General features: G+C 49.8%; 6 protein-coding genes across 6 annotated transcripts; 4 read left to right on the top strand and 2 right to left on the bottom strand.

The window, feature by feature from the left end:
- Positions 1 to 70: 70 nt before the first annotated feature.
- Positions 71 to 4,686, top strand: LTR84_002494 (uncharacterized protein; the record flags this gene model as incomplete). The annotated part of the gene is made up of 3 exons (XM_064846104.1): positions 71 to 977; positions 1,031 to 1,052; positions 1,107 to 4,686. The coding sequence occupies 3 exons, from the start codon at positions 71 to 73 to the stop codon at positions 4,684 to 4,686; spliced, it is 4,509 nt and encodes a 1,502-aa protein (XP_064706329.1).
- A 622-nt stretch (positions 4,687 to 5,308) lies between these two features.
- On the bottom strand, positions 5,309 to 5,988 carry LTR84_002493 (uncharacterized protein; the record flags this gene model as incomplete). The annotated part of the gene is made up of 2 exons (XM_064846103.1): positions 5,309 to 5,426; positions 5,768 to 5,988. 2 exons carry the CDS (start codon positions 5,986 to 5,988, stop codon positions 5,309 to 5,311), a joined length of 339 nt encoding a protein of 112 aa, XP_064706328.1.
- Positions 5,989 to 9,151: 3,163 nt separating this feature from the next.
- LTR84_002492 (uncharacterized protein) lies at positions 9,152 to 11,200 on the top strand (the record flags this gene model as incomplete). The annotated part of the gene is made up of 8 exons (XM_064846102.1): positions 9,152 to 9,413; positions 9,472 to 9,569; positions 9,630 to 9,709; positions 9,756 to 9,831; positions 9,884 to 10,094; positions 10,158 to 10,861; positions 10,910 to 11,070; positions 11,125 to 11,200. 8 exons carry the CDS (start codon positions 9,152 to 9,154, stop codon positions 11,198 to 11,200), a joined length of 1,668 nt encoding a protein of 555 aa, XP_064706327.1.
- A 2,843-nt stretch (positions 11,201 to 14,043) lies between these two features.
- On the top strand, positions 14,044 to 15,720 carry LTR84_002491 (uncharacterized protein; the record flags this gene model as incomplete). The annotated part of the gene is made up of 1 exon (XM_064846101.1): positions 14,044 to 15,720. The coding sequence occupies one exon, from the start codon at positions 14,044 to 14,046 to the stop codon at positions 15,718 to 15,720; it is 1,677 nt and encodes a 558-aa protein (XP_064706326.1).
- Positions 15,721 to 16,581: 861 nt separating this feature from the next.
- Positions 16,582 to 17,370, top strand: LTR84_002490 (uncharacterized protein; the record flags this gene model as incomplete). Its single annotated transcript, XM_064846100.1, has 1 exon — positions 16,582 to 17,370. The coding sequence occupies one exon, from the start codon at positions 16,582 to 16,584 to the stop codon at positions 17,368 to 17,370; it is 789 nt and encodes a 262-aa protein (XP_064706325.1).
- A 384-nt stretch (positions 17,371 to 17,754) lies between these two features.
- LTR84_002489 (uncharacterized protein) lies at positions 17,755 to 19,326 on the bottom strand (the record flags this gene model as incomplete). The annotated part of the gene is made up of 1 exon (XM_064846099.1): positions 17,755 to 19,326. One exon carries the CDS (start codon positions 19,324 to 19,326, stop codon positions 17,755 to 17,757), a length of 1,572 nt encoding a protein of 523 aa, XP_064706324.1.
- Between the last annotated feature and the right edge of the window lie 1,491 nt (positions 19,327 to 20,817).

Genomic DNA, 20,817 nt, shown 5'->3' with positions numbered 1-20,817 from the left:
CTGGCGGAGAAATTTATCAGGTACTCAGTTATCTCGAACAATAATCCCATCAGGAAATAGACGTTCGAGCATGGACTCTTTTTCCCATTCTCCTCTTCGGCGAACTTCCACCAGTACATCCGACAACGATTTGGATGACACAGCTTCTCTGACTGCCGTCTATTCTGCTGGTTCTTCGACTTCTTCCCGTCAGCAGCCACCGCAACCACGGCTGCCAGGACGAGCCCCATCATCTCATTCCTTGTTAGCTTCAGGTTCAATCAAGAACTCCGACATCAGAAAGGGTGCACATGCCGAAACTACAAAGGCATCCGCAGACCGTTCTAGCATTAGCATGCCACCGCCCTCCACCAAACCTTCAGTCGATCGGAGACTGTCTACGTCATTGAATTCGATCAAATTTCAACGCAAGTCAGAAGAAGTCCCAAGAAGCCCGCCTGCTTCGGTCAAGAGCTTTGACGATAGGCTTCCATTTGGTGCTTCACCAACTGCTCAAACCTCTACTGCGTTTGACTCAACCGTGATCACCACTGCTTCATCTCCAAATGCTCCAGGTCTGCCCGTGCTCTCGCCTCCAGCCCTTGATCCAAGCATTCCTAATCTTTTGGATACAGTTTCAACTACTTCTTCTCAGGTCAGCACCTCTTCCCAGGCTCCACGAAGTGAACCATCTCTCTCGGTGGGTCAATCTTCAGCCTTATCGACAAAGACCGATACCCCGGACACCGCTCTACCAACAAGGACCTCGAGGACCACAAATCCCAGATCCGTGTCTTCCAGCAGACGCCTAAGTACTACTGGCTCGTCCAAAAACGACAGTATTGGATCCGAGAACAAGATGGCCTATGGCCGGATTGGTGTTTGTGCTCTTGACATCAAAGCGAGAAGTCGACCCAGTCGCCAAATTTTGACCCGCCTTCAAGGCGATGGTGACTTTGAAGTCATTGTCTTTGGTGACAAAGCAATACTCGATGAAGGTGAGTACAGACACCAGCCTCTCTCCTGGATCCAGCTGACAATCTATATTCAGATGTTGCCAATTGGCCAATATGGTAGGTCCTCGAATAGTCTTCTCTAAAAATTAATGTCGGTCTGATTCATTATAGTGAATTTCTGATTTCCTTCTTCTCCGATGGATTTCCACTCGACAAAGCTATAGCATACGTAAAATTGCGCAAACCGTTTGTCGTCAATGATCTCAGCATGCAGAAAGTTTTGTGGGATCGCAGACTCTGTTTGAAAATACTGGACCAGATGCAAATTCCGACTCCTAAAAGGATCGAAGTAACTCGTGACGGGGGGCCAAAGCTCGAATCTGCAGATCTTGCACAACGTGTCAAAACGTTGACCGGTGTGGTTCTAGAAGGATCCCCAGACGGCACTGGTGGGGGAACTCCTCCAACAAACAAAGTGTCTCTCATTGATGATGGTGATACCTTGATTGTTGATGGAAAAGTGTTCAAAAAACCGTTCGTTGAGAAGCCCGTCAACGGCGAAGACCACAATGTCATCATTTATTTCCCCCGAAGTCAAGAAGGCGGTGCTCGACGATTGTTTCGGAAAATTGGAAACAAGTCCTCTGAATTCGACCCCGACTTGATTACTCCGAGATGCATCACCGAACCCGACAGCAGTTACATCTACGAGCAATTCCTTAAGACTGAAAATGCCGAGGATGTCAAGGCCTACACTGTCGGCTTCAATTATTGCCATGCGGAAACTCGAAAGTCCCCCGTGGTGGATGGCTTGGTGCGAAGAAATACACATGGTAAAGAACTCAGATACGTTACCAATCTGACAGATATCGAAAAAGATATGGCCTCCAAGGTAGCCCGCGCTTTCGGACAGAGAATCTGTGGCTTCGATATGCTGAGAACCACCACTTCCAGCTACATCATTGATGTCAACGGATGGAGTTTCGTCAAAGACAATGAGGCATACTACAATGACTGTGCTAGAATTTTGAAAGGGATTTTCATCTCTGAGAGATTCAAACAAGAAACGACAAGCTTGGAAGAGCCCTCTCCGACTTCAGCGGGTTCTCACCACCACAGCCGCCAGAACACAAGCCACTCGCATCGCTCTGCCCTGAAAACGATTCTCAAATCCCCTAGCATGACGAAGCTTTCACAACACATGCCCCATTCCTCCAGACATCAAAGTTCAACCACAGGATCCCCCAAGACGAGTGCAATGACCACGCCCCTGAGTTCTCCCCCGACAATGGAGAAGACGACAGTGTCTATTCTACCATCCCCAGTGCTTGAGAAAGCAGAGCTGCCTCCGCCAGTAGTTACGGATCCTGATTTGACAGCGAGTGCAACAGTGTCGGGAACAACTCTTGAGTCCCAAGAAGCCGAAGCTCCCATGCCGATGGCGAAACATTCCTGGAAGTTGAAGGGTGTCGTCACGGTTATCAGACATGCCGATCGGACACCGAAGCAGAAAATCAAGTTTACTGCTCATTCCCAAGTCTTTGTGGATCTCCTGAAAGGTCATCACGAGGAAGTCCTGCTCAAGGGCGAGGCCGCTCTAGCAAGCGTTGAGGCGGCTGTCAAAACAGCGCAGAGAGAAAAACTTGAAGATCCCGTCAAGCTGAAAACTCTTCGCAATGCTCTTGCCAAGAAAGGAGGTCAACCAGGAACGAAGGTTCAGATCAAACCCATGTTTCGTAAACGACGACCGAATGAATTACTTCCCAGTACGCAAGAAGAAGCAGAAGCTGGCCATGAAGCGCGTAAGGCATCCGTACCAGATAAGTCTCAGTCGGATCCTCTGGAATCACCTGGTCTTGATCCCCTCTCTCACACAGACTCGAAAGAAGTTCACCGGATTCAGACAAGGAGTGATTCAATCTCGGGGACTACATTCTCACGCTTTTCGGCCGCAGAGAACGACCTGATCCTCGACAAACTTCAATTAGTCATGAAGTGGGGAGGTGAACCTACCCATTCGGCCAGATATCAATCACAAGACCTCGGAAGCAATATGCGAGATGACTTCAAATTACTCAACAAGGAGGTGTTAGAAGACGTTAGGATTTTCACCAGTTCGGAGAAACGTGTCAGGACAAGTGCGCAGATATGGGCTGCTGCTTTCTTGAACCGCGAGGACATTCCGGAAGATTTCATCGCGGTCAGAAAAGACTTGTTAGATGACTCGAATGCCGCAAAGGATCTTATGGACAAAGTCAAAAAGAAGCTTAAGCACCTTCTTCGAGAGGGCAGTGTTCCTGAAGAATTCGCCTGGCCGAAGGATGTCGCCGAGCCGGTTGTTGTTATGCAATCGGTGATCGATCTACTCAAATTCCATCGTCGTGTGATGCGACACAACTTTAAGAAACTCGCAGGCGGCGCAGCAGCATCACTTGCTGCTATTAATGGATCAACAGAATCGAAAGATGCAAAGGAACAAAACAAGGAGCTCGTAACGGTTGCATCAATTCAGTCTAGGTGGTGTACTGGCGAAGATGCCGAGCTCTTCAGGGAACGTTGGGAGAAGCTCTTCTCGGAATTTTGTGACACAGAGAAAGCCGATCCAAGTAAGATCTCGGAACTTTATGACACAATGAAGTACGATGCACTGCACAACAAACAATTTCTCGAATGGGTCTTTACACCCAGTCAATCACTCCTGGATGCATTGACCAAAGAGGAAGAAGCCTTGTCATCAAACACCTCGCCAGAATCCGAGAGGGCGGACGACTCCTCTCCTCCAGCGCAAAATGGTCGCCATGATAGTGTGGCTTCGGTTACAGGCCATCGATTTTCACAGAAAATTAAGCTGAGGAGACAATCAGTAATGAGACAGCCAGTTTCATCCCCTCCCCTTGCGTCTTACGAACAAGGAGCTTCATATTTCAAGCTCTTCAGCGGTTCCGGGGATAGCAAATCGAAACAAGACCAGCGTCTGGGGCGCTTGAGAGAGTTGTATCGGTATAGCAAGATCCTCTTCGACTACATCGGACCTCAAGAGTATGGAATCAGTGATCACGAAAAGCTCGAGATCGGACTTTTGACCTCACTGCCACTTTTGCGCGAGATCGTGGATGACTTGGAAGAACTCCAAGCCTCTGGGGATGCCAAGTCCTTCGTCTACTTCACCAAAGAGTCACACGTTTATACACTCCTCAATTGCATTATGGAAGGTGGGATTCATACTAAAATTAAGCGTTCTACAATTCCCGAACTGGACTACCTCTCACAAATATGCTTCGAACTCTACGAAGCCAAGGATGTGGAGAAAGCCGAGTCGACTTATTCAATCCGTATCTCGATCTCTCCTGGATGTCACACTGTCGATCCACTCGACGTCTCGTTAGATTCTAAGCACGCCATTGGCAGCGCGTCAAGGCGTTCGTTGACAGATCACCAAGATTGGAAAGAAGTTCTTTCAACTTTAAAGGCGAAGTTCAATACCGTCGAACTGCCCAAGAGCTTCCTTGCCGTCAATGTCAGTGAAAAACACGAACAGGAAGCGGAGCGAAGAGCAAGTATGCTGCAAACCGAACAGGCGAAAAAGGGTGATGAAGAAGGTGTACAGAATACCTCGAACGGTAGTGCTGGCACAACAGATGGGGCTACTGCTCTCACCAACCCCATTATCAAAGTCAACTCGGGAGAAATGGTCCCAGCCCCGGTGCTGGGCTCTTCAGTCACAACAGATCTGGAAGCCAATGGGCACTGAAGCGTTATCACATGTCACTGTCGAATTCTCAAACGAAGGGATCGTGTTGGTTAAAAAGCTGGAAGGATCTATCGTTCGAATGAGGGGTGTTGGCTAGATTGAGAAACCCGGATCCACGATCTGAGTCACAGAAGACTAGTTGTATACCTAGGTATGTGACGAGGGTGGCTGATGTAAGTCTACATGACCGATGATAGACAAGAACTGGGACCAGTCCAGGCATATGATTGGGCGGGCATGCTTTGATACACTTGTGAGTTAGCATAGACTGGTTGGTTTTAGATCCGCTGCGAATAGAAACATGTTAGATTCACTTTTGTCAGACTGCCAAGGGAATCGATTGTCTAAGCCAAAGAATTACCTCTAACCCAATGTTCAGGTGAGGTGGTCTAATCTCAAGCAGGTTGTCTATCAAGCCGCCCTTCCGTCTATCTTCCGTCTATCGTCTTGTATGGGTTGCGCCATGTGATGAGTTCCGTTTATATCCGTTCGACCTAACCGTACTGGACTTTGTTCTGAATTCTCTCCTACCTCGGATCAACGTAAAGACGTGTCGACCATGGATACGTGCTTGCGTCGCTCGCCCCAACAATTCCGAGTCGTCGAGAACCATGCAGGCATGCTACTTCTTGATAGGCCCAACTGAGTTTCGATGCTTCTCCCGCTTGTTTGTTTCCGACAGAACTTTCATCTCGTCAAAGGATTGTCCCGTCAGCCAGATTTTGGTCTCGGTGCCAAATCTGGACATATCAAAGGGAGAGATGGCAAGTTAAAGCGCCAGGACATGAGAACTTCGTGTGAGGTTGATTAGGCATGTTCCGGGCTGATGCTGCACGTCACAGGTATATGGCCATTGTCACTTGATTCTTGATGGAAGGTGGTTCTGACCGGGGATTGCAAGGTCTAAGGTCGTGCGCTCGGAGCTGATTTGGCGATCGGGAAAGCATGGTGAGGACTCGCTGGCCATCGATATTCAGGTTGAGGCTCAATTAGATAATTGGGTTATCATCGCCAGTCGCTGTTCTTGCTTTTCTTCTCGTTCTTTGGGTATCTCACAATACTCCATGCGATATGCTCTCACTGGTTGTTGAGCTTCAGTCGAGTGAATGCATCCTTGATCTCCTTCAAGTCGGCGGCCCTGTGCTTCTCGACTTCCTCCATCAGTCTCAGGTTCTCCTGCTTCAGATCCTTGAAATCCTCGTCAAGTTTGTTATGCCATGGGTATAGAACGAACACCTGGAACGCAAGAGCCGAGGTGGCAATGGCGAAATTCGTGATGGAGAATCTGCGAGCGATGATCATGTTTGCTGTCAGAGTTTATACGAAGGGGTGTGCGGTGAATAGAATGCAATAGAACGATTGCGGTTCTACAAATGGCGTCCAAGCCCGCGAACAGGTGATAACAGACTACAGAGGAAGGAGAGGTAGGAGGGAAAAAGTAGAAAGAACAGCAGGCGCTCAGGCGCACTCGAGCTTATCATATAGCGCCAGTCACCACAGCGATACCGGCAGCATGGCTGACCATGGCCCCATGAGAACGGTTTATGGTCATGTGTCTGACCCCCAGAAGTGGTGATGCGGTGGGGTTTTGGGTACAGCCTGCGAGATTTTTAACTTTGTTTCAAGGCGAAGTCGCTTTGACGGAGCTCGCTTAACCCACGGGTACCCTCACTTGGGGTACATCATTGGTAGGAGCAGAAGTAACTCAGGCTGGCACTACCAGTAGCTGAAGAAATATCCCTCGGAGACATGTACTGGTCGGCGTGTTTCGGGAGCGGAAGTGAGTAGACTTTGACGTTAGGAGCCGTTACATGTGCATGTGGGAGCAACTAGTGATGTTCCAGAACCTTTTTCAATGCCGTTCGATTCGAGACCTCTCATAAATAGCGCTGTAAGAGCAATGGAAGCCATCCTTGAAGCTTGGCCATGGCACAGCAGCGCCATCTGCAGGATGAGGAACGAAAGATTGAGCGCCTGGACATGTAGTAGGTTATCAAAACACAATGCCTGGCTCTGGTAGGTATGTACATAGCTCGTATGATATGTCAAAGAGCAAGTACTTCTGGGCGATGAGAGAACCTCCTGTTACCCGGGTCCGTCACCATTTCTCCTATTGCCCACCGCCCCCCCGGCCCCCAACAGACCTTGGAACTTGGAGAAGGGCCGAGGCTCGTAACCAACTCTTGGTCACTAACTAACTGCTATCAACACACCGCAAACTCCCCGACTATGCTCGACATGTGCACTCCCGAAGAGATATTCGTACATCATCGTCGTCGAACTCGGCGACGAGCAGAATTTCCCGTTTGCTCTGAATACTGCCGCTGAGATCACTTTGGCCTACACTACAGAGATGACGTTACCCAGAGAATGAGGAGCTTTACGATGCAAGGCTGTGAGCGTCGAGCGATTACGTCCTGGCGCATACCGTTGGGCAACACCGTATATCAGTGCTCAGACCAGAACAAGGCTTTCACTTTCATTGTTCGGTGTGATATGGACTGATTAATAGGCATGCGAAATCATATCTCACAGATATACATTCACTCTCCTCGACGAAATGTTTGGATACTAGAGACCAAGAAGTCGTGAAAAAGAGCCTGGAATCGATTATTCGGAAGACCACTGTGGCCTCATGACTCAAGTAAAATCGGCAATCTCTTGCTTAGCACCCTGGACGGCGGGAACCCACGGAACTCGAGTCCTCGTGAAGATTTCCACGTCTGGGACAAAATTCGCGTTTGTCTTGCCGTCATCGTCGACATTTCCAACCTTCACAACAAACGTTCCTGGATGACCTGAAGAGACGCGGTAGATTAGACTGCCGCACGTACCGCAGAAATGCGATGTGATCTCGTTGCCATTGTCAGCCACCTTTGCCCAGGTCTTAAATCCCCCCTCCACCGTTTTCAGGGACTCCGAGTTTAGCAGATAGTTGTTGCAGAATCCATTGCCAGAGAGGCGACGCTCGTCGACGCAGTGACAGCGAAACTTGACCACGAGTCAGCGGTACGGACTTCATGAAGCTATCTTTTTCGAACAATACCTTGACAATTGGCTCCGCATCGTATGATATGCGACAGGCGCCACAGAGGCAGACAGCTTCAGTATGACCCATATCTAGGTCTTATATTTAGATTGAAATGGCAGACTGTCGTCTACAGGTCGAAGATAACAGTCGTCCAAGTTGATCGCGCCGTGGATTGTTGTCGCGATTCTCTGGATGGCGAAGAGTATGGACTATATGTTCTTTTATGTTACAATATCTGGAACAGCGAGTGGGTGTATTATTCTGAGACTTCCATTCAATCTGCTACGTCCACCCTCAAATTTGTTGCTGAATTGCGCCTCGCGTTCGGCGAAGAAAAACCTTGTGCTTGGAAATTCGCGAAGAAGTTTCACTTTTCTCGAAGAGGTGATTCTCCGTCACACAGGGAGCGAAAACCACGCGTTAGATACAGTTGCATGAGTAGCGATTTGTGTTAGAGCCCTCGTTTGGGCAATTTCAAGTCGAAAGTAGGAGTTTTCAGCTATATGAGGTTCGCGGAACAATCCGGTACACTTAGGCACCTGGATACTGACAGCAACGCCTGCTTATTTGACATACATCTGATGCCCTTCACGAATCAAGGAGATGGCTCTATCTGAAAATCCGATTTCGGAAATATCAGGACGAAAGAGGGTTTGTCGGACCGTTAGTTCATTGACTCGGCTGACCAAATCAAGTTTACTCATCCGCTTCACAACACAATCGCAATCACAATCCCGCTGCTGATGGCTCAAAACTGGTGGATCTTGCTGAGCTGAAAGACGAAGTCGCAACTGCATTGAATTGGAATAGATCTCAATCGCTATTGTCAACTTCACAATATACGAGGTGTGTTTCCAGGAGTCGCGGGTTTCAGCCTCCTTTGCCACTCATCCTGCGTAATGCTGCTGGGATCAACGTCCAATGATCTATGACCACTGGCCTGAATTGGTTTGGCTCATCGCGTGCTGATAGGATGGTTTCTGTCAACATGGGGTCCAATCGTCGTCGTTGATAGCCAGCTTCAATATCCATTATGCTACGAAGTAATCATTCCGCTGGTCTGACATCGAGCACGGGTATTTGAATACTTCCAGAGTATTGATATCTGCATCCACAGTCTCAAAGCAGTAATTAAAGATCTCAAAGGTACCAGGTGGGCGCAAGTGGACCATTGTTTCTGGTGGGATGGCTCTAGAGAAATCTCAAATCAAATGGCATCAAGCGATAGGGGCAGCAACAGGGATTACCTCGTCAGAGGTCAACGTACTTGAGGTGGCAGCGCTCCGGAAGATCCAACACCTTTTCCATAGGCGGCAGATAGATTGATCTCTTTTCAAGTGAATTTGACCTGAAGATGAGCCTAGTATATGATTTTATCGTCGTCGGTGGTGCGTGATCTTGTCCTCGATTCCCGAATCCGTGACTCATTAATTGATGCTAGGTGGCACCGCTGGGTGTAGACTCGCATACCGACTTGCAGATGCTCCAACAAAACCCTCGGTCCTCCTCCTCGAGACTGGAGGAAATCCAACCGGTGACACGATTTCGTCTCCGTATGATCGATACACTCCAGCCTTCACGCGGCCGGACCTCGACCATGGGTATAGCACTGTACCTCAAAAGGAGCTCAACAACCGGATAATTCCATATCTCAGGGGTAAAGGCCTCGGCGGAAGTAGTATACTCAATTTCATGAGTATGCAAATCATTCCCGAAAACGCCATCTGCTGATATGCTGATGAATAAACCTGCAGTTTACCTTTATGGCTCTAAGGAGGATTACGACAGGTGGGCAAGTCTCGTCGGTGATGAATCTTGGGACTGGGAGCACACAAAGGAGATCTTCAAAAGTGTCAGTCATTCAACAAAAATGACTTAGTCCTCGACCGGCCCCTAACACGTCTCCCAACAGATTGAGAACTACCACAGCTCTGCCTCTGCAACGTATTCGGAGTATGCAGACCCAGTGTCGGACGAACATGGTCACGAAGGGTAAGAATTTCCATGATGTTGTTGACCGGAAGGCTCATGAAGGTAGATCTGTGGATATCTCACTGCCAACGCGTCTGGAGAGAGGTGTCGACATCTTCCTGGACGCTGGTCATGAATTTGGAGTAAATGATCAGGGTACCTATCGTTGCTGGCATGAGCTTACAGTCGCAACAGTATCCTCGAAACCTCGACCACAACTCAGGAAACCCCATCGGACTGGGTGTTTTCCCCGCGACGTACTATCGAGGCACGCGGACAACCAGTGCAACTGCTCACCTCTCAAAAGTTCCAAGCAATCTGGCTGTGATGACAGATTCAACGGCCACGAAGATCCACTTCGAGGGCAAACGGGCCACAGCAGTAGAGCTTGAGAACCGACAGATAGGTATGATTAATTTCTGAAGAAAGAATAATCCTTGCAGGCTCATGCTGATCCAGTCTTGTCTAGCAACCGCACGGAAAGAAGTCATTCTAGCAGCCGGTGCATTCGACTCGCCAAAGCTGCTGCTTCTCTCTGGAGTGGGTCCAGTGTCTCAAATCGAATCCCACAATATCCCCGTAGTCCACGAGCTGCAAGGAGTTGGCAAGAATCTTCAAGAACACCCCATTGTCTTCCTAAATGTTGAGGTGGGCTCTGCCCTGTCGGAAAAGTACGCCTTTGAAGCCGACGCTGCTGCGATGAAAGAAGCACGAGAGACGTGGCTCAAGGACAAAACTGGGCCTCTATCACATCACAACGGAACAGTCTGGGGAGGCTTCTTGAAGCTGCCTGAGCTGGAAAAGACGGAAGAGTATAAAGAGCTGGATGCCGATGTCCGCGTATACATGGAAAAACCTACCGTGCCCGCATTCGAAACAGCATTGAGTGCTCCCATGCTTCCACCTGGACACGAGTTGCCCGCGGGCCATGCTTACCTTACCGACGTTGTGTTTTTGATGAATCCCCAATCTCGAGGACAGATCGCTTTAGCTTCTAGTGATCCAAAGGATGCACCCTTGATCGACATTGCGTTCCTGGACCATCCGTTTGATAGAAGAGCAATGCTCCTGGCTATCAGGGAGAGCATGAATTTCTTTGAGAACTCGGCATTGGCGAAGTACTTCAAGGGCTACATATTGGGTCCCAAGAGTACTTCAGATGAAGACATCAATGTAAGTTTCGTCACGACTTGAGACTGCCTTATGCTGACGGGTACATAGACCTTTATTCGAGAGCAAGTAGGGCCAGTATGGCATGCCAATGGAACAGTCATGATGGGCAAGGCCGATGAATTAGATTCATGTGTCGATACCAAATTCCGTGTGCATGGACTCCAGAATCTCAGGGTTGCTGATCTCAGCGTGTGCCCCTTGACTGCCAAGTAGGTTCTTCTTTCGCTGAGAGCCATCGGAGTTACTAACACTCATCGTTGCAGTAATCACCCACAGAGCTTGGCATATTTGATTGGTGAAAAAGCAGCCCGATCAATTATCGAGGATTGGAAGCTTTGAGTATAGATCTGGGATCCGTAACCAAAGTTGAGTGATGGGGCTGAAGGAGTTGATAGAGATAATTTTGGAAGTATCAAAGGACCTTGGGTGAATGATGAAGACTTTATTTAAACACAAGGCTCAGCGGCATGTTACTAGAACATTGACGCGTCCGTCGTCGCTAACTGGAAAAGTCTAGCTCACTTCAAAAAAAGTTTAGCGCGAGATTCACTCACAAGGCTACCTGCGTTGGTTGATTCAAATCGTGGTGGTAACATCCCAGCAGACTTGTATAGGCACACACTGCTATAAGGATGCTCTCGCCTGTACCGTGAAAGTTTGGGCTGACAATGATCCAGTTCATGGTTCTAAAGTAAGATTCATCGAAAAGTCCCATGAAGCGATTTTCTCAAGCACAGAAGAGGTTTTCAACGCAGCAGTGCCGGAGTTTGTTACATGAATTATGAAATTCATGAGCGTGAAGTCAGAGACGAGGACTGTCATACGGTGACAGAGTATAAGATGCTCGAACGCCTTGTGTTTTGCGATGATCCTCGTTCTTTCACGCAAGTGAATGACTCCAAACAAGGAAGATGCTTGGAAGCATGGATGAGGTTGTCCCAGGGAGGCTTCCTCTGGTGCTTGATAGGAATCGCAAGGTGCTCGAAAACTTTGCAATAGTGAAGCCAGGCAATAAGTCTGTTGAGAGGGCCTGCAGGAAACTTTTGGAAGCAAATGGTTCAAGTGCCCAATGCCCCCTGCTTCTTTTTCTATGAGGGTTCCATTGGTCAGAAGATCAGAGATGGCCATATCTATCTGCAGAAACCATTTAGGTGCGCTGTTGACAATTGCGAATACTCTCAAAGGTTAGGATTTGCCAAACAGTCCCAGCTTGACAAGCATATGCGACTCTATCATCCTCAAAGCGGCAGATTTGCGGATACGTTTGCGAAACTGAGGATGGAACCCGAGCGGAAGGAGTCTACCGGAGTGAACGCAAGCTCCTCGAGCGTGCAGCAACGCTCCGGGAAATTCGAATGCTCGATCTGGTGTAAAGACTCACGCGACAAACCAACCTCAACACCTATATGCGAACTCATTCCGGGGACAACCCTATGTCTGTGACGTCTGTGGTACAGCTTTTACACGCATGACCGATCTCAGTCGTCATAAGACCCACAACAGCAGTCGAAAGTTCATCTGTAGGGGACAGGTCTGGAATCTGCTGCGCGAGGATACATGGGGCTGTAACAAAGGCGTGGCAAGGGCAGAAGGTTTGAGCAAGCACTTCCACAGCAAGGCTGGCAGAGAGTGTATTCGGCCTTACTTGGAGCAGCGCAAGGTAACGGAGGGTTATTTCAGGCCTAAACCGGAAGATGCAAGCCCACAATTTTTCAAAGACTAGACCCAGGAGAACGAATCATCGAAAGGATGCTGCGCGACTTTCCTGAACTGGCCGCGCTCTACGGTGGTGCTCTTGAGGGGACGTTGTCCGACATCGAAGAATGTCAAGACCCGAGGTCTGAAAGCCCTCGCGAAGTTGAGGCCCAAGGCCCAAATGATGACACTCCTGTGGGGTTCTAGCGGCACTTGAGGCTCGAAGTGCATTCATGGATGTTTTGCAACGGCAGTGATCCACGGGATTCCTCTTCCGATGTCGTCGGGAATGTTGCCTTTCCGTGCTCATGAAGACCAAGGAATCAATTGAGTGTGATGATATACCTCTGATGCGAGTCAGGTTCCAACGCCCAAATCCCCAAGTACGCATGCAATGGATGCATGATTATAGAGATCAGTGACACCTTGCAGGATGGATACATGGCTGAAAATCCCAAACTACCTACCGACCTACTCAGGGACCAAAATAGGTACTTTTTTCACACGAGTTCATGCTCGTGCTCTTGCAAATGTTGTTCTGTAAATTGACGTAGACCATGAATTAACAGTTGGACCAGGTTCAGGGCTACAGTCTAGAATTTGTCCCGAGCACCTCGTACCCCGTACTGGAGAGTTCGAATACATGCGCCCCCCGGAATAACGCAGAGGCTTGACTTGGTACGGAGTAGATCCTTCGTAGGTATGGAGGCCATGGCTCGTACTCGTAGGCTATCCCCTTCTGGGTGGCTTGTACAATTCTCACTCGGCAAATATGAAGATCACGTTTCTGATAAGGAAGGAAACATTATTAAAATCAAATTCATGGAACAGGATCGTTGTCTGGAGCCTTGTGTCCGGGCAAAGTCGTCATTTTGTAGAGTTGAGCTGCCTTTCTTGACCAAGAAGCGACTCCTGCCAAGCAATGAGCGTGCGATGCCAAACCGCCTGCAACGCCTGAAGTTTCAACATCATTGCCCCCTTTTTCACCCGCTCCGCAGTCGTAGCAAATCATGCACCCGCCCACCAAGTGCCAAGGCATCTTATCTCCATCAAGATCTTCTTATTGTCATTCTTGACGTTTCAACCTCGCTTCTGGCGTCTATCGATAGTGCAGATCGTCATGCTTGAAACTGCTGTCGTCTGGACCACTCGGAAGATGGGTCTGCAGGACACACAATACCTTGCGGCTGAGTGCTCAACCTGAATCTCGAGACGTGAGAGAGGCTAGCATCAGTGGTAGGTACTAATCAAACCACATAGACGAGTGGACATCCATCGCCAGTGTTTCTTGATCTTTCTTTCTTCTCCAACGCTGGGCGGCTCCTTTCACGGCAACATCTCGTGTGCCTCGTTCTTTGAACATTTTCGAGGCTGGTCCTCATCTGATATCTTCTTTTCTTCTTTCTCCCCGAAAAGTAATGCTGGAACTTGTCATTACCTAGCTGTGTTTCTTGTCATTCGTTGAAAGGGAGATACTGCGTGCCATCATGTCGGAGAGTAAACTATACAATCGAAGCTGGCAGCGGAGGTCTGCTGCAACTCTAGAGAAACACGATCGGCCATACAAATTCGATCGATCAAAGCTACGACCCAGACAGATAACTCAAAAACCGGATGACCCCGAGCTATCGTTTGACGGGGACGAAACTTCTAGCGACGAAAGTGGTGAGGATGGAGAGAGCGACTCGGAGGGGGAAGATGACTCAAGTGACGATGAAGAGGAAAATGAGAATGCAAACCCATTTGCAAGTCGCCAAACCAGCGGCACTGCAACACGAGCCACTCTCTCCACAACTGGCACCACGACTATCACAGGCAATCCATTTGCTATTGTGACAGCTACTCCAACATCAGGGGCTAGTACCACGATGGTCACTGCCAACCCAACATCGCAGAACTTTGTGCAAAGCACAGCAACGGCAGGAGCGCAAGCTGATTCAGAGATGTCTTCTGTCTCAAGAGGTGGCGAAAATCACACGACCGCTATCGCATTAGGATCTGTCCTAGGAGTGCTTTCCGTTGTCATCGGTGCCTATCTTCTGTTCCGATTCTGCGCTCCAGTAAAGGCTCGAGTTGCCTCCTTCCGTGGACGAAGAGGCACCAGGTTATTGGGAGAGGAGGGTGGCATGCCTCAAGGTCAATTGGGTGGAGGAATGGTCCAGTCTGGTGAATTTGCTGCAATGAACAGATTCCGCTACTCCAAGGCTGCATCATCGATAGCCACTCCCGCGCCATCCTATACTCGAGACATCGCTGTGGCTATGCCAATTACTTCTGCCCGAGCACCGGCGCCGATCTCAATTCATTCAGCTTCACGTGATGACGATACTAACAACCCCTTTTCAGACCGCGCAAGAAGTATGTCACGCAACAATAGTCAAAGGTCATATCGGAGCCAACAACGGTCGATTCGAAATAGTGGTGCGAGCGACTATGATAATCCCAGACCTACCACCGATATGCTTGGTGAACAGGGCACATATGCATTCAACTTCAGCTTCGACGATTACCGCAATTCAGGCACGGAGATCGGCCCAACAAGGTTGACCAACAGTACACCACCCGCCACATCGGGCCGTGGTGCTAACTCACGAAGCAACAGCGTCAAGAGATCAATCGCCCCATATCCTCCAGGGCTTGGCCCTGGACTGGGAATCGAATCTATCCCATATGCATCCCCGTCGGAGGTGGCAACTCCAAGGACTCAATATATGCCCCGACAACGTTATTCAGTCACTCCCTCGGAGAGTGTGTCTAATGCACCTTATTCACCTCTACCATTCCCCGCCGGTCTAATGCCTGTTAACTCGCGCTGGAGCAAGAACTCTTCAAGTGTCTGGGCCAAGCCTACAGAAGTCAGCCAAGCTGATCTGCCGGCGGTTCCCACAAGAGTGGTCTCTCGACCTCCACCGTTGCCCCTGTCGGTCAGGTCATCGACTTCTTCTCTATCATCTCAATTGTCCAAAGGGAGCAGGCGCAGCCCCCAAGAGACCTCTGCTCCCGAACCCGACCAGAGTCCCATTGACAAGCGAAGCACTCTTGAGCTTCCTTCCGTTCCACGATCAAAGACGGGTTCCACAATCATTGGATTGCCATCAAGTGTGCGGCCAGTATCTAATGCCAGCTCCGGCGTGACGTTGAAGCCTCTGGCATACCATCCATAGGCAGGTAGAGAATGATGAAATTTAGTGGACCATGGCCAATATTTTCGTTCCTGTGACTGGGAACATCACATGAATACGATGGAAAGAATCAGATATCGAGAATTTGTCACTCCTTTTATGAAAGACGAAGCATATTTCAGGGTTTACGGGCACAAGAAACTCCTTCAGCACATTCATTGGCAGTACGAGAAAAAGTCTCCCTGTTGATACCCGTTTGTAAGAGATACAGAAGGATACTCCTAGATGTTCTTGGGCCTATAGTAAAATTAGAAAATCGCAAACGGTTCATCCGGCACACCTCTTCACTTTTTCATTGGTGACGTCGCTAACCTAGTTTCTTTTCTGGTCGATGTTTGCGACACCGCGTCTACATATCCACCGTCAACAATAGCATTGCCGAAATAGGATATCAGGCTCCGCAAAATACCCAAATACCGTAACGTCCACATCGTTCATGGGTTTCTTGGCCCTGGAGACCCCAGAGTGCGCGAGGCTTGGAAGATCAAGAGGGGCCTGAAAATCTCCATCTCTAGTTATCACGGTGGTATTCTGACACCTTATCCGAACCCGTCTTGGTTGGCTTATACGAGGAATCAATAGTCAACCATGCTGTACGAGACCTTCACCGATCGTGATTGATTGACTTCCTGTGCCTTCGTATTGCATCACGGCAATGGTCGGTCTCATGGGAGAAGACGACTCGGCAGCTGGTCTTACTCTCGAAGGATGGCCCAATGCATACGTACAGGATCAGACTCGATCAAAGCGCTGCTACATAAGTGTCCCTGCCTCCCTTGCGTGGGCTCATACCTGTCACGCTCTGAGAACATCAACTATTCACTGAGATATCGACGTCAAAAAATGTCTTTGAAGATCTACTGCCTCCACTACGCGGCGTCCGACCGCGTAGTCTGGCTGTGCGAAGAGCTCAGCGAGCTCGTCCCTTCATTCAAGTACGAGCTCTTTGTCTACGAGCGCGGCATGGAAGCCAGCGAGGGCAAGAAGATGCTCGTGAGTCTGCACGCGGCGGGGACGGCGCCCACCATGGTCGACAGCACCGTCTCACCGACCATCACGCTGGCCGAGTCCGGCGCCATCATCGAATACCTGATCCACGTGCACGGACAGGGCCACTTCAGCGTCTCTCTGTCGGCCGGCCCACACGCCTACGCCGAATATTCACACTGGTATAACTGGGCGGGCGCCAGTTTCCAGGCCTTCCTCGACGCGAACCTGCTCGGCCAGGCACTGACGGCGCTCAAAGGCGCACCGATCCCCGAAGACGGCATGGCGTACCTCGTGCACCAGGCGTTTAAGAACCGGACACTCAACCACCTCAAGCAGCTCGACGACAGGCTCGCGCGCTCGAAGTACCTGGCCGGGAATGAGATCACGGCGGTGGAGTTCTACATGATCTTCTCGCTGACGACGTTCCGTGTCTTCCTGCCCGTCGATTTGGCCGGCCATGCAAATGTACTGAGATATCTGGCTGATATCACCGCGCGCCCGGCGTACAGGCGTACCATGGAGAAGGCGGAGAAGGGTCTACAACCACTGATACAGCCGCTCGTTCCCCTGTTCCCGTTCGATGTCCTGCTGGGCGCGGCGAGCTGGGACACGGTGCCTGGGCTTGTGAAGGATGGTCAGTGAACATGATGTAACCGAATGCTCGGTCACCGTAGGGTATCTTTTCCGCCAGCCCTCACCTGTTATGGATCATAGTGAGGTGGTCTGGAAATGCTCATTCGCGAAATCTCCATGCACCTGTATATCCCCGCATAAATAAGCTGCGGGTCTAGGATGACTGTTTCTAAAGACTTCCTTCTTCCAAGCGGCTTTAAACGGCAGCTGCACCAGTAGGTGGGGAGCTCAGGCGAACCACATCCGGAAAGACAAATAAAGAAGCTCGTTCAAAGTCATACAGTCATTTTTCCGTATTTGAAACGTACATAAGCAATCTGGATCCTATCTTGGTATGAATACAGCCTGAGCCCTCCTTTCCTTCGGCAAATTTTGATCCGCCCAGGTCAACCCTCAACGACTTTCCCAACAACAATCACCGTCTTCTATGGGCGTATCACGATCTCTGTCCTCGACATATCTCGCCGCATTGGCGGCCGCAATGCGACCGAAGACAACACACTCCAGTAGAGAGCTGCCACCCAGACGATTCGCGCCATGCAGACCACCAGTGATCTCGCCGGCGGCCCAGAGTCCCGTGATGGGTCGGTTGCGGGCGTTCAGCACCTCAGCTTCGGTGTTGAAGCCCACGCCGCCCATCGTGTAGTGCACGACGGGCGTCACTGTGCCGATGTAGATGGTCGAGGACTCGGTCGGGTTCTCGAGCGCCCAGTGCCCGAACGAGGTGCGGCCTAACGGGTCTTGTGTGGTGCCAGCGGCGATGCGGGCATACTGCTTGATGGTTGCTAAAGCCGTGTTGCTCATGTCTCCAAGCTCGCCGATCGTCGCCTTCCTCATGAGACCCTTCCAGATATAAAAATCGATATGACTTTTCGCAGCTTGATAGACGCCTTCTTCTAATACAAGTGTGATCCCCCATTGCTTTAGGGGTTCGATCTCGCTCGGTTCCGTCTTCTGGGTAATTGTGTCTGTGACGACCTTCCGTGTCTGCAACTCGTCGATGAAGCGCTTGCCGGTGCTGTCTAGCAAGATGCCACCTTCTCCCCTGAGAACCTCGGCAGCGAGGAACTTCGTCGTCTTGAATCTATCATTCGGATCTACAAAACCGGTTGGATGGACCTGGACCTGATCCATGTCAAGCAACTGAGCGCCAACATCGGTCAACAATCCCTGACTACCAGGCAACGCCTCATTTGTGCTCGGGAATCCCGCAAGATCTGGCCTGAACCTTTTCAGATAACCTTGCGAGTCGCCCGCGAAGCCGCCCGATGCAAAGATGACGGGACCATCGATCGTCTCGGTCTCTTCCACCGCATCAGCCGCAGCGCCTTCTCGCCTAACCTTGACACCCACGACTCTTTCATCACGCTTCAACACTTCTGTCACCGTGACGCCAGTGTCGAGCTTCACTAACGGACTCTCTTTTAACTTCTTCAGGAGAGTTAGCACGATGCTCGCACCAGGGGGTGTGTTGCCGGTACCGCGATGGGTTCTGGCTTTCGAGTGGCCACCCAACTGGGCAACCTTAGAGAGATCGATACCTTGCTCGTCAACTAGCCAATTGATAGCTGATTGTGATGAGTATGTCAGTGTGGAGATGATTTTCTCACGCGTCTCGCCGGTTGTCTTGTCACTGAGGAGCTTCTCGCCAGCAGATTTCAGTGTATCGCTGTAGAAATTCTCTATGGAGTCGGATCCTGGGATTTGATAGCGAGTCGGTACACCATTGATGCCGCTGGAGGCTTTGATACTGTTACCGCCGGGCTTGGCTTGTCGTTCGAGGATGTGAACTGGGATATCTCGTGAAATGAGCTCTGTGGACGCTGTGAGTCCTGCGAGCCCAGAGCCTACAACGATCACTCTATGGGATGACGTTGAGGTGTGGTTGTGATAGTGATTTTGGTGGTGGGAAGATGTATCGGATAAGGAATTGGTATTTAAAGATGCGACTGATGAAGACGACATGTTGCGTATGAATTGATTTGGTGTCTTCAGGGGGTTGAGAATAGAGCGGGAGATCATGGAATAAAAAAGTACCAGAAAAAGAGGGAGGACGAGTACAACCAGGAACCGTAGTCTGGGCATATATACAACCCGATCCACCTTCGGTTTACTGAGGGGGAAGCAATTGTGGCAGGAGTTCGGGTTCTTTCTTACCACTCAAGCATACAAGGCCGGGACAATAAGGTGGGGTGTGAGAAAAGACATACAAAACCTCCACCGACACACGCAAGAGATGCATCTTGGTAGTGGAAAAGCATCACACGAACAATTAACAATTTCAGTGTAAGCCGTGCGGGATTCCACATTCGTCTTTGCTGTCATGCGGCTTTTGTCATCGGCTGGGTGCACTTGGGAAGTGTGCTGAGGTCTGTCCATTGTGAGACCGGGGTCACGCCACCTTTCGAAGGCATATTGTTGGACATCACTCCACCAATTTGACTTTGAGGACTCAAACACTTCGAAGTTGAAGCCGGGATCGCGGCACAATAGATGGAATTGTAGACTGCTAGCTATTTGCGCGTTGATTTGCAACCAAGACTGCGGGATAGTTCGCAAGGGATGATGGTTGAAGACCATCATGCAGAAGACTTATCCGGTATGGTTGGTGCGACAAGGCCAACCAATCAAGAGGAATATTGATGCGTCACGTGAAGGGCTCGCAAGGCTGCACTTTTCTATCTGTGATAAGCCCTCAATCAAGCCCTGGGGAGAGCTTCCAGGTGCAGTCCCCCTAAGGCCAGAATATTAGTACCCTGGTCCAACCCGAAGCCAATACCCGCCGAGCCTTCACAACATCTTACGGGGCACTGCAACCGGGGTCAAGACGTGACCACCACTGTCAAGTGGTAGTAGCCAAGAGAGGACGAATTGAAAGCCCAAAATTTTGACTAAAGTCTTCCATCGAATGTAAAAAGTGAAATTCGTTTCTCTATGGAAGTAGCTGCTAAGCTCACCATCATTGTCTCAAAGGGCGACTGGCTTTGAATTCTGTAACACCTCCCAACACTCTATGTTGCAAAAGTCCCTTTCATGCTGGAATGTCCAATTCGAAAAGTCAGGATAGGAATTTCCTTTTTGGCTGCATACACTCATCTCGTCGCGTCGTCATCAGCAAAACTCCTCAGATTTCATGCTTGCTTGCTAATGCACAGTGTGCGTAGCTCTGTACCAACTCACCAGTCAAGGGACAAAAGAGGAACGTATTGGCAAGGCGGTACGTGTAAGAAATGCCAACAGCGCCGGCCTCAAATTGACCGACTCACTCCTCCACAATGATATGATAAGAAAGCGAGGACAGAAATACTTCATCAGTAAACCCGACCCATCATGGTTTCATGTATTCTGTATGTGACACTGTATCCTGCCCTTCTCTGGGCCCACAACATAATTCCTGTGAAAACGGAAAGAAAGAACTCGTTGTGCGGACATGGAGATGAAGCATGGCTTAGGTGG

The sequence above is a fragment of the Exophiala bonariae genome, assembly GCF_035927105.1.
Source record: "Exophiala bonariae strain CCFEE 5792 chromosome Unknown scaffold_13, whole genome shotgun sequence".
In the NCBI taxonomy this organism is placed as follows: Eukaryota; Fungi; Ascomycota; class Eurotiomycetes; order Chaetothyriales; family Herpotrichiellaceae; genus Exophiala; species Exophiala bonariae.
This window is presented reverse-complemented; position numbering and strand designations above follow the sequence as displayed.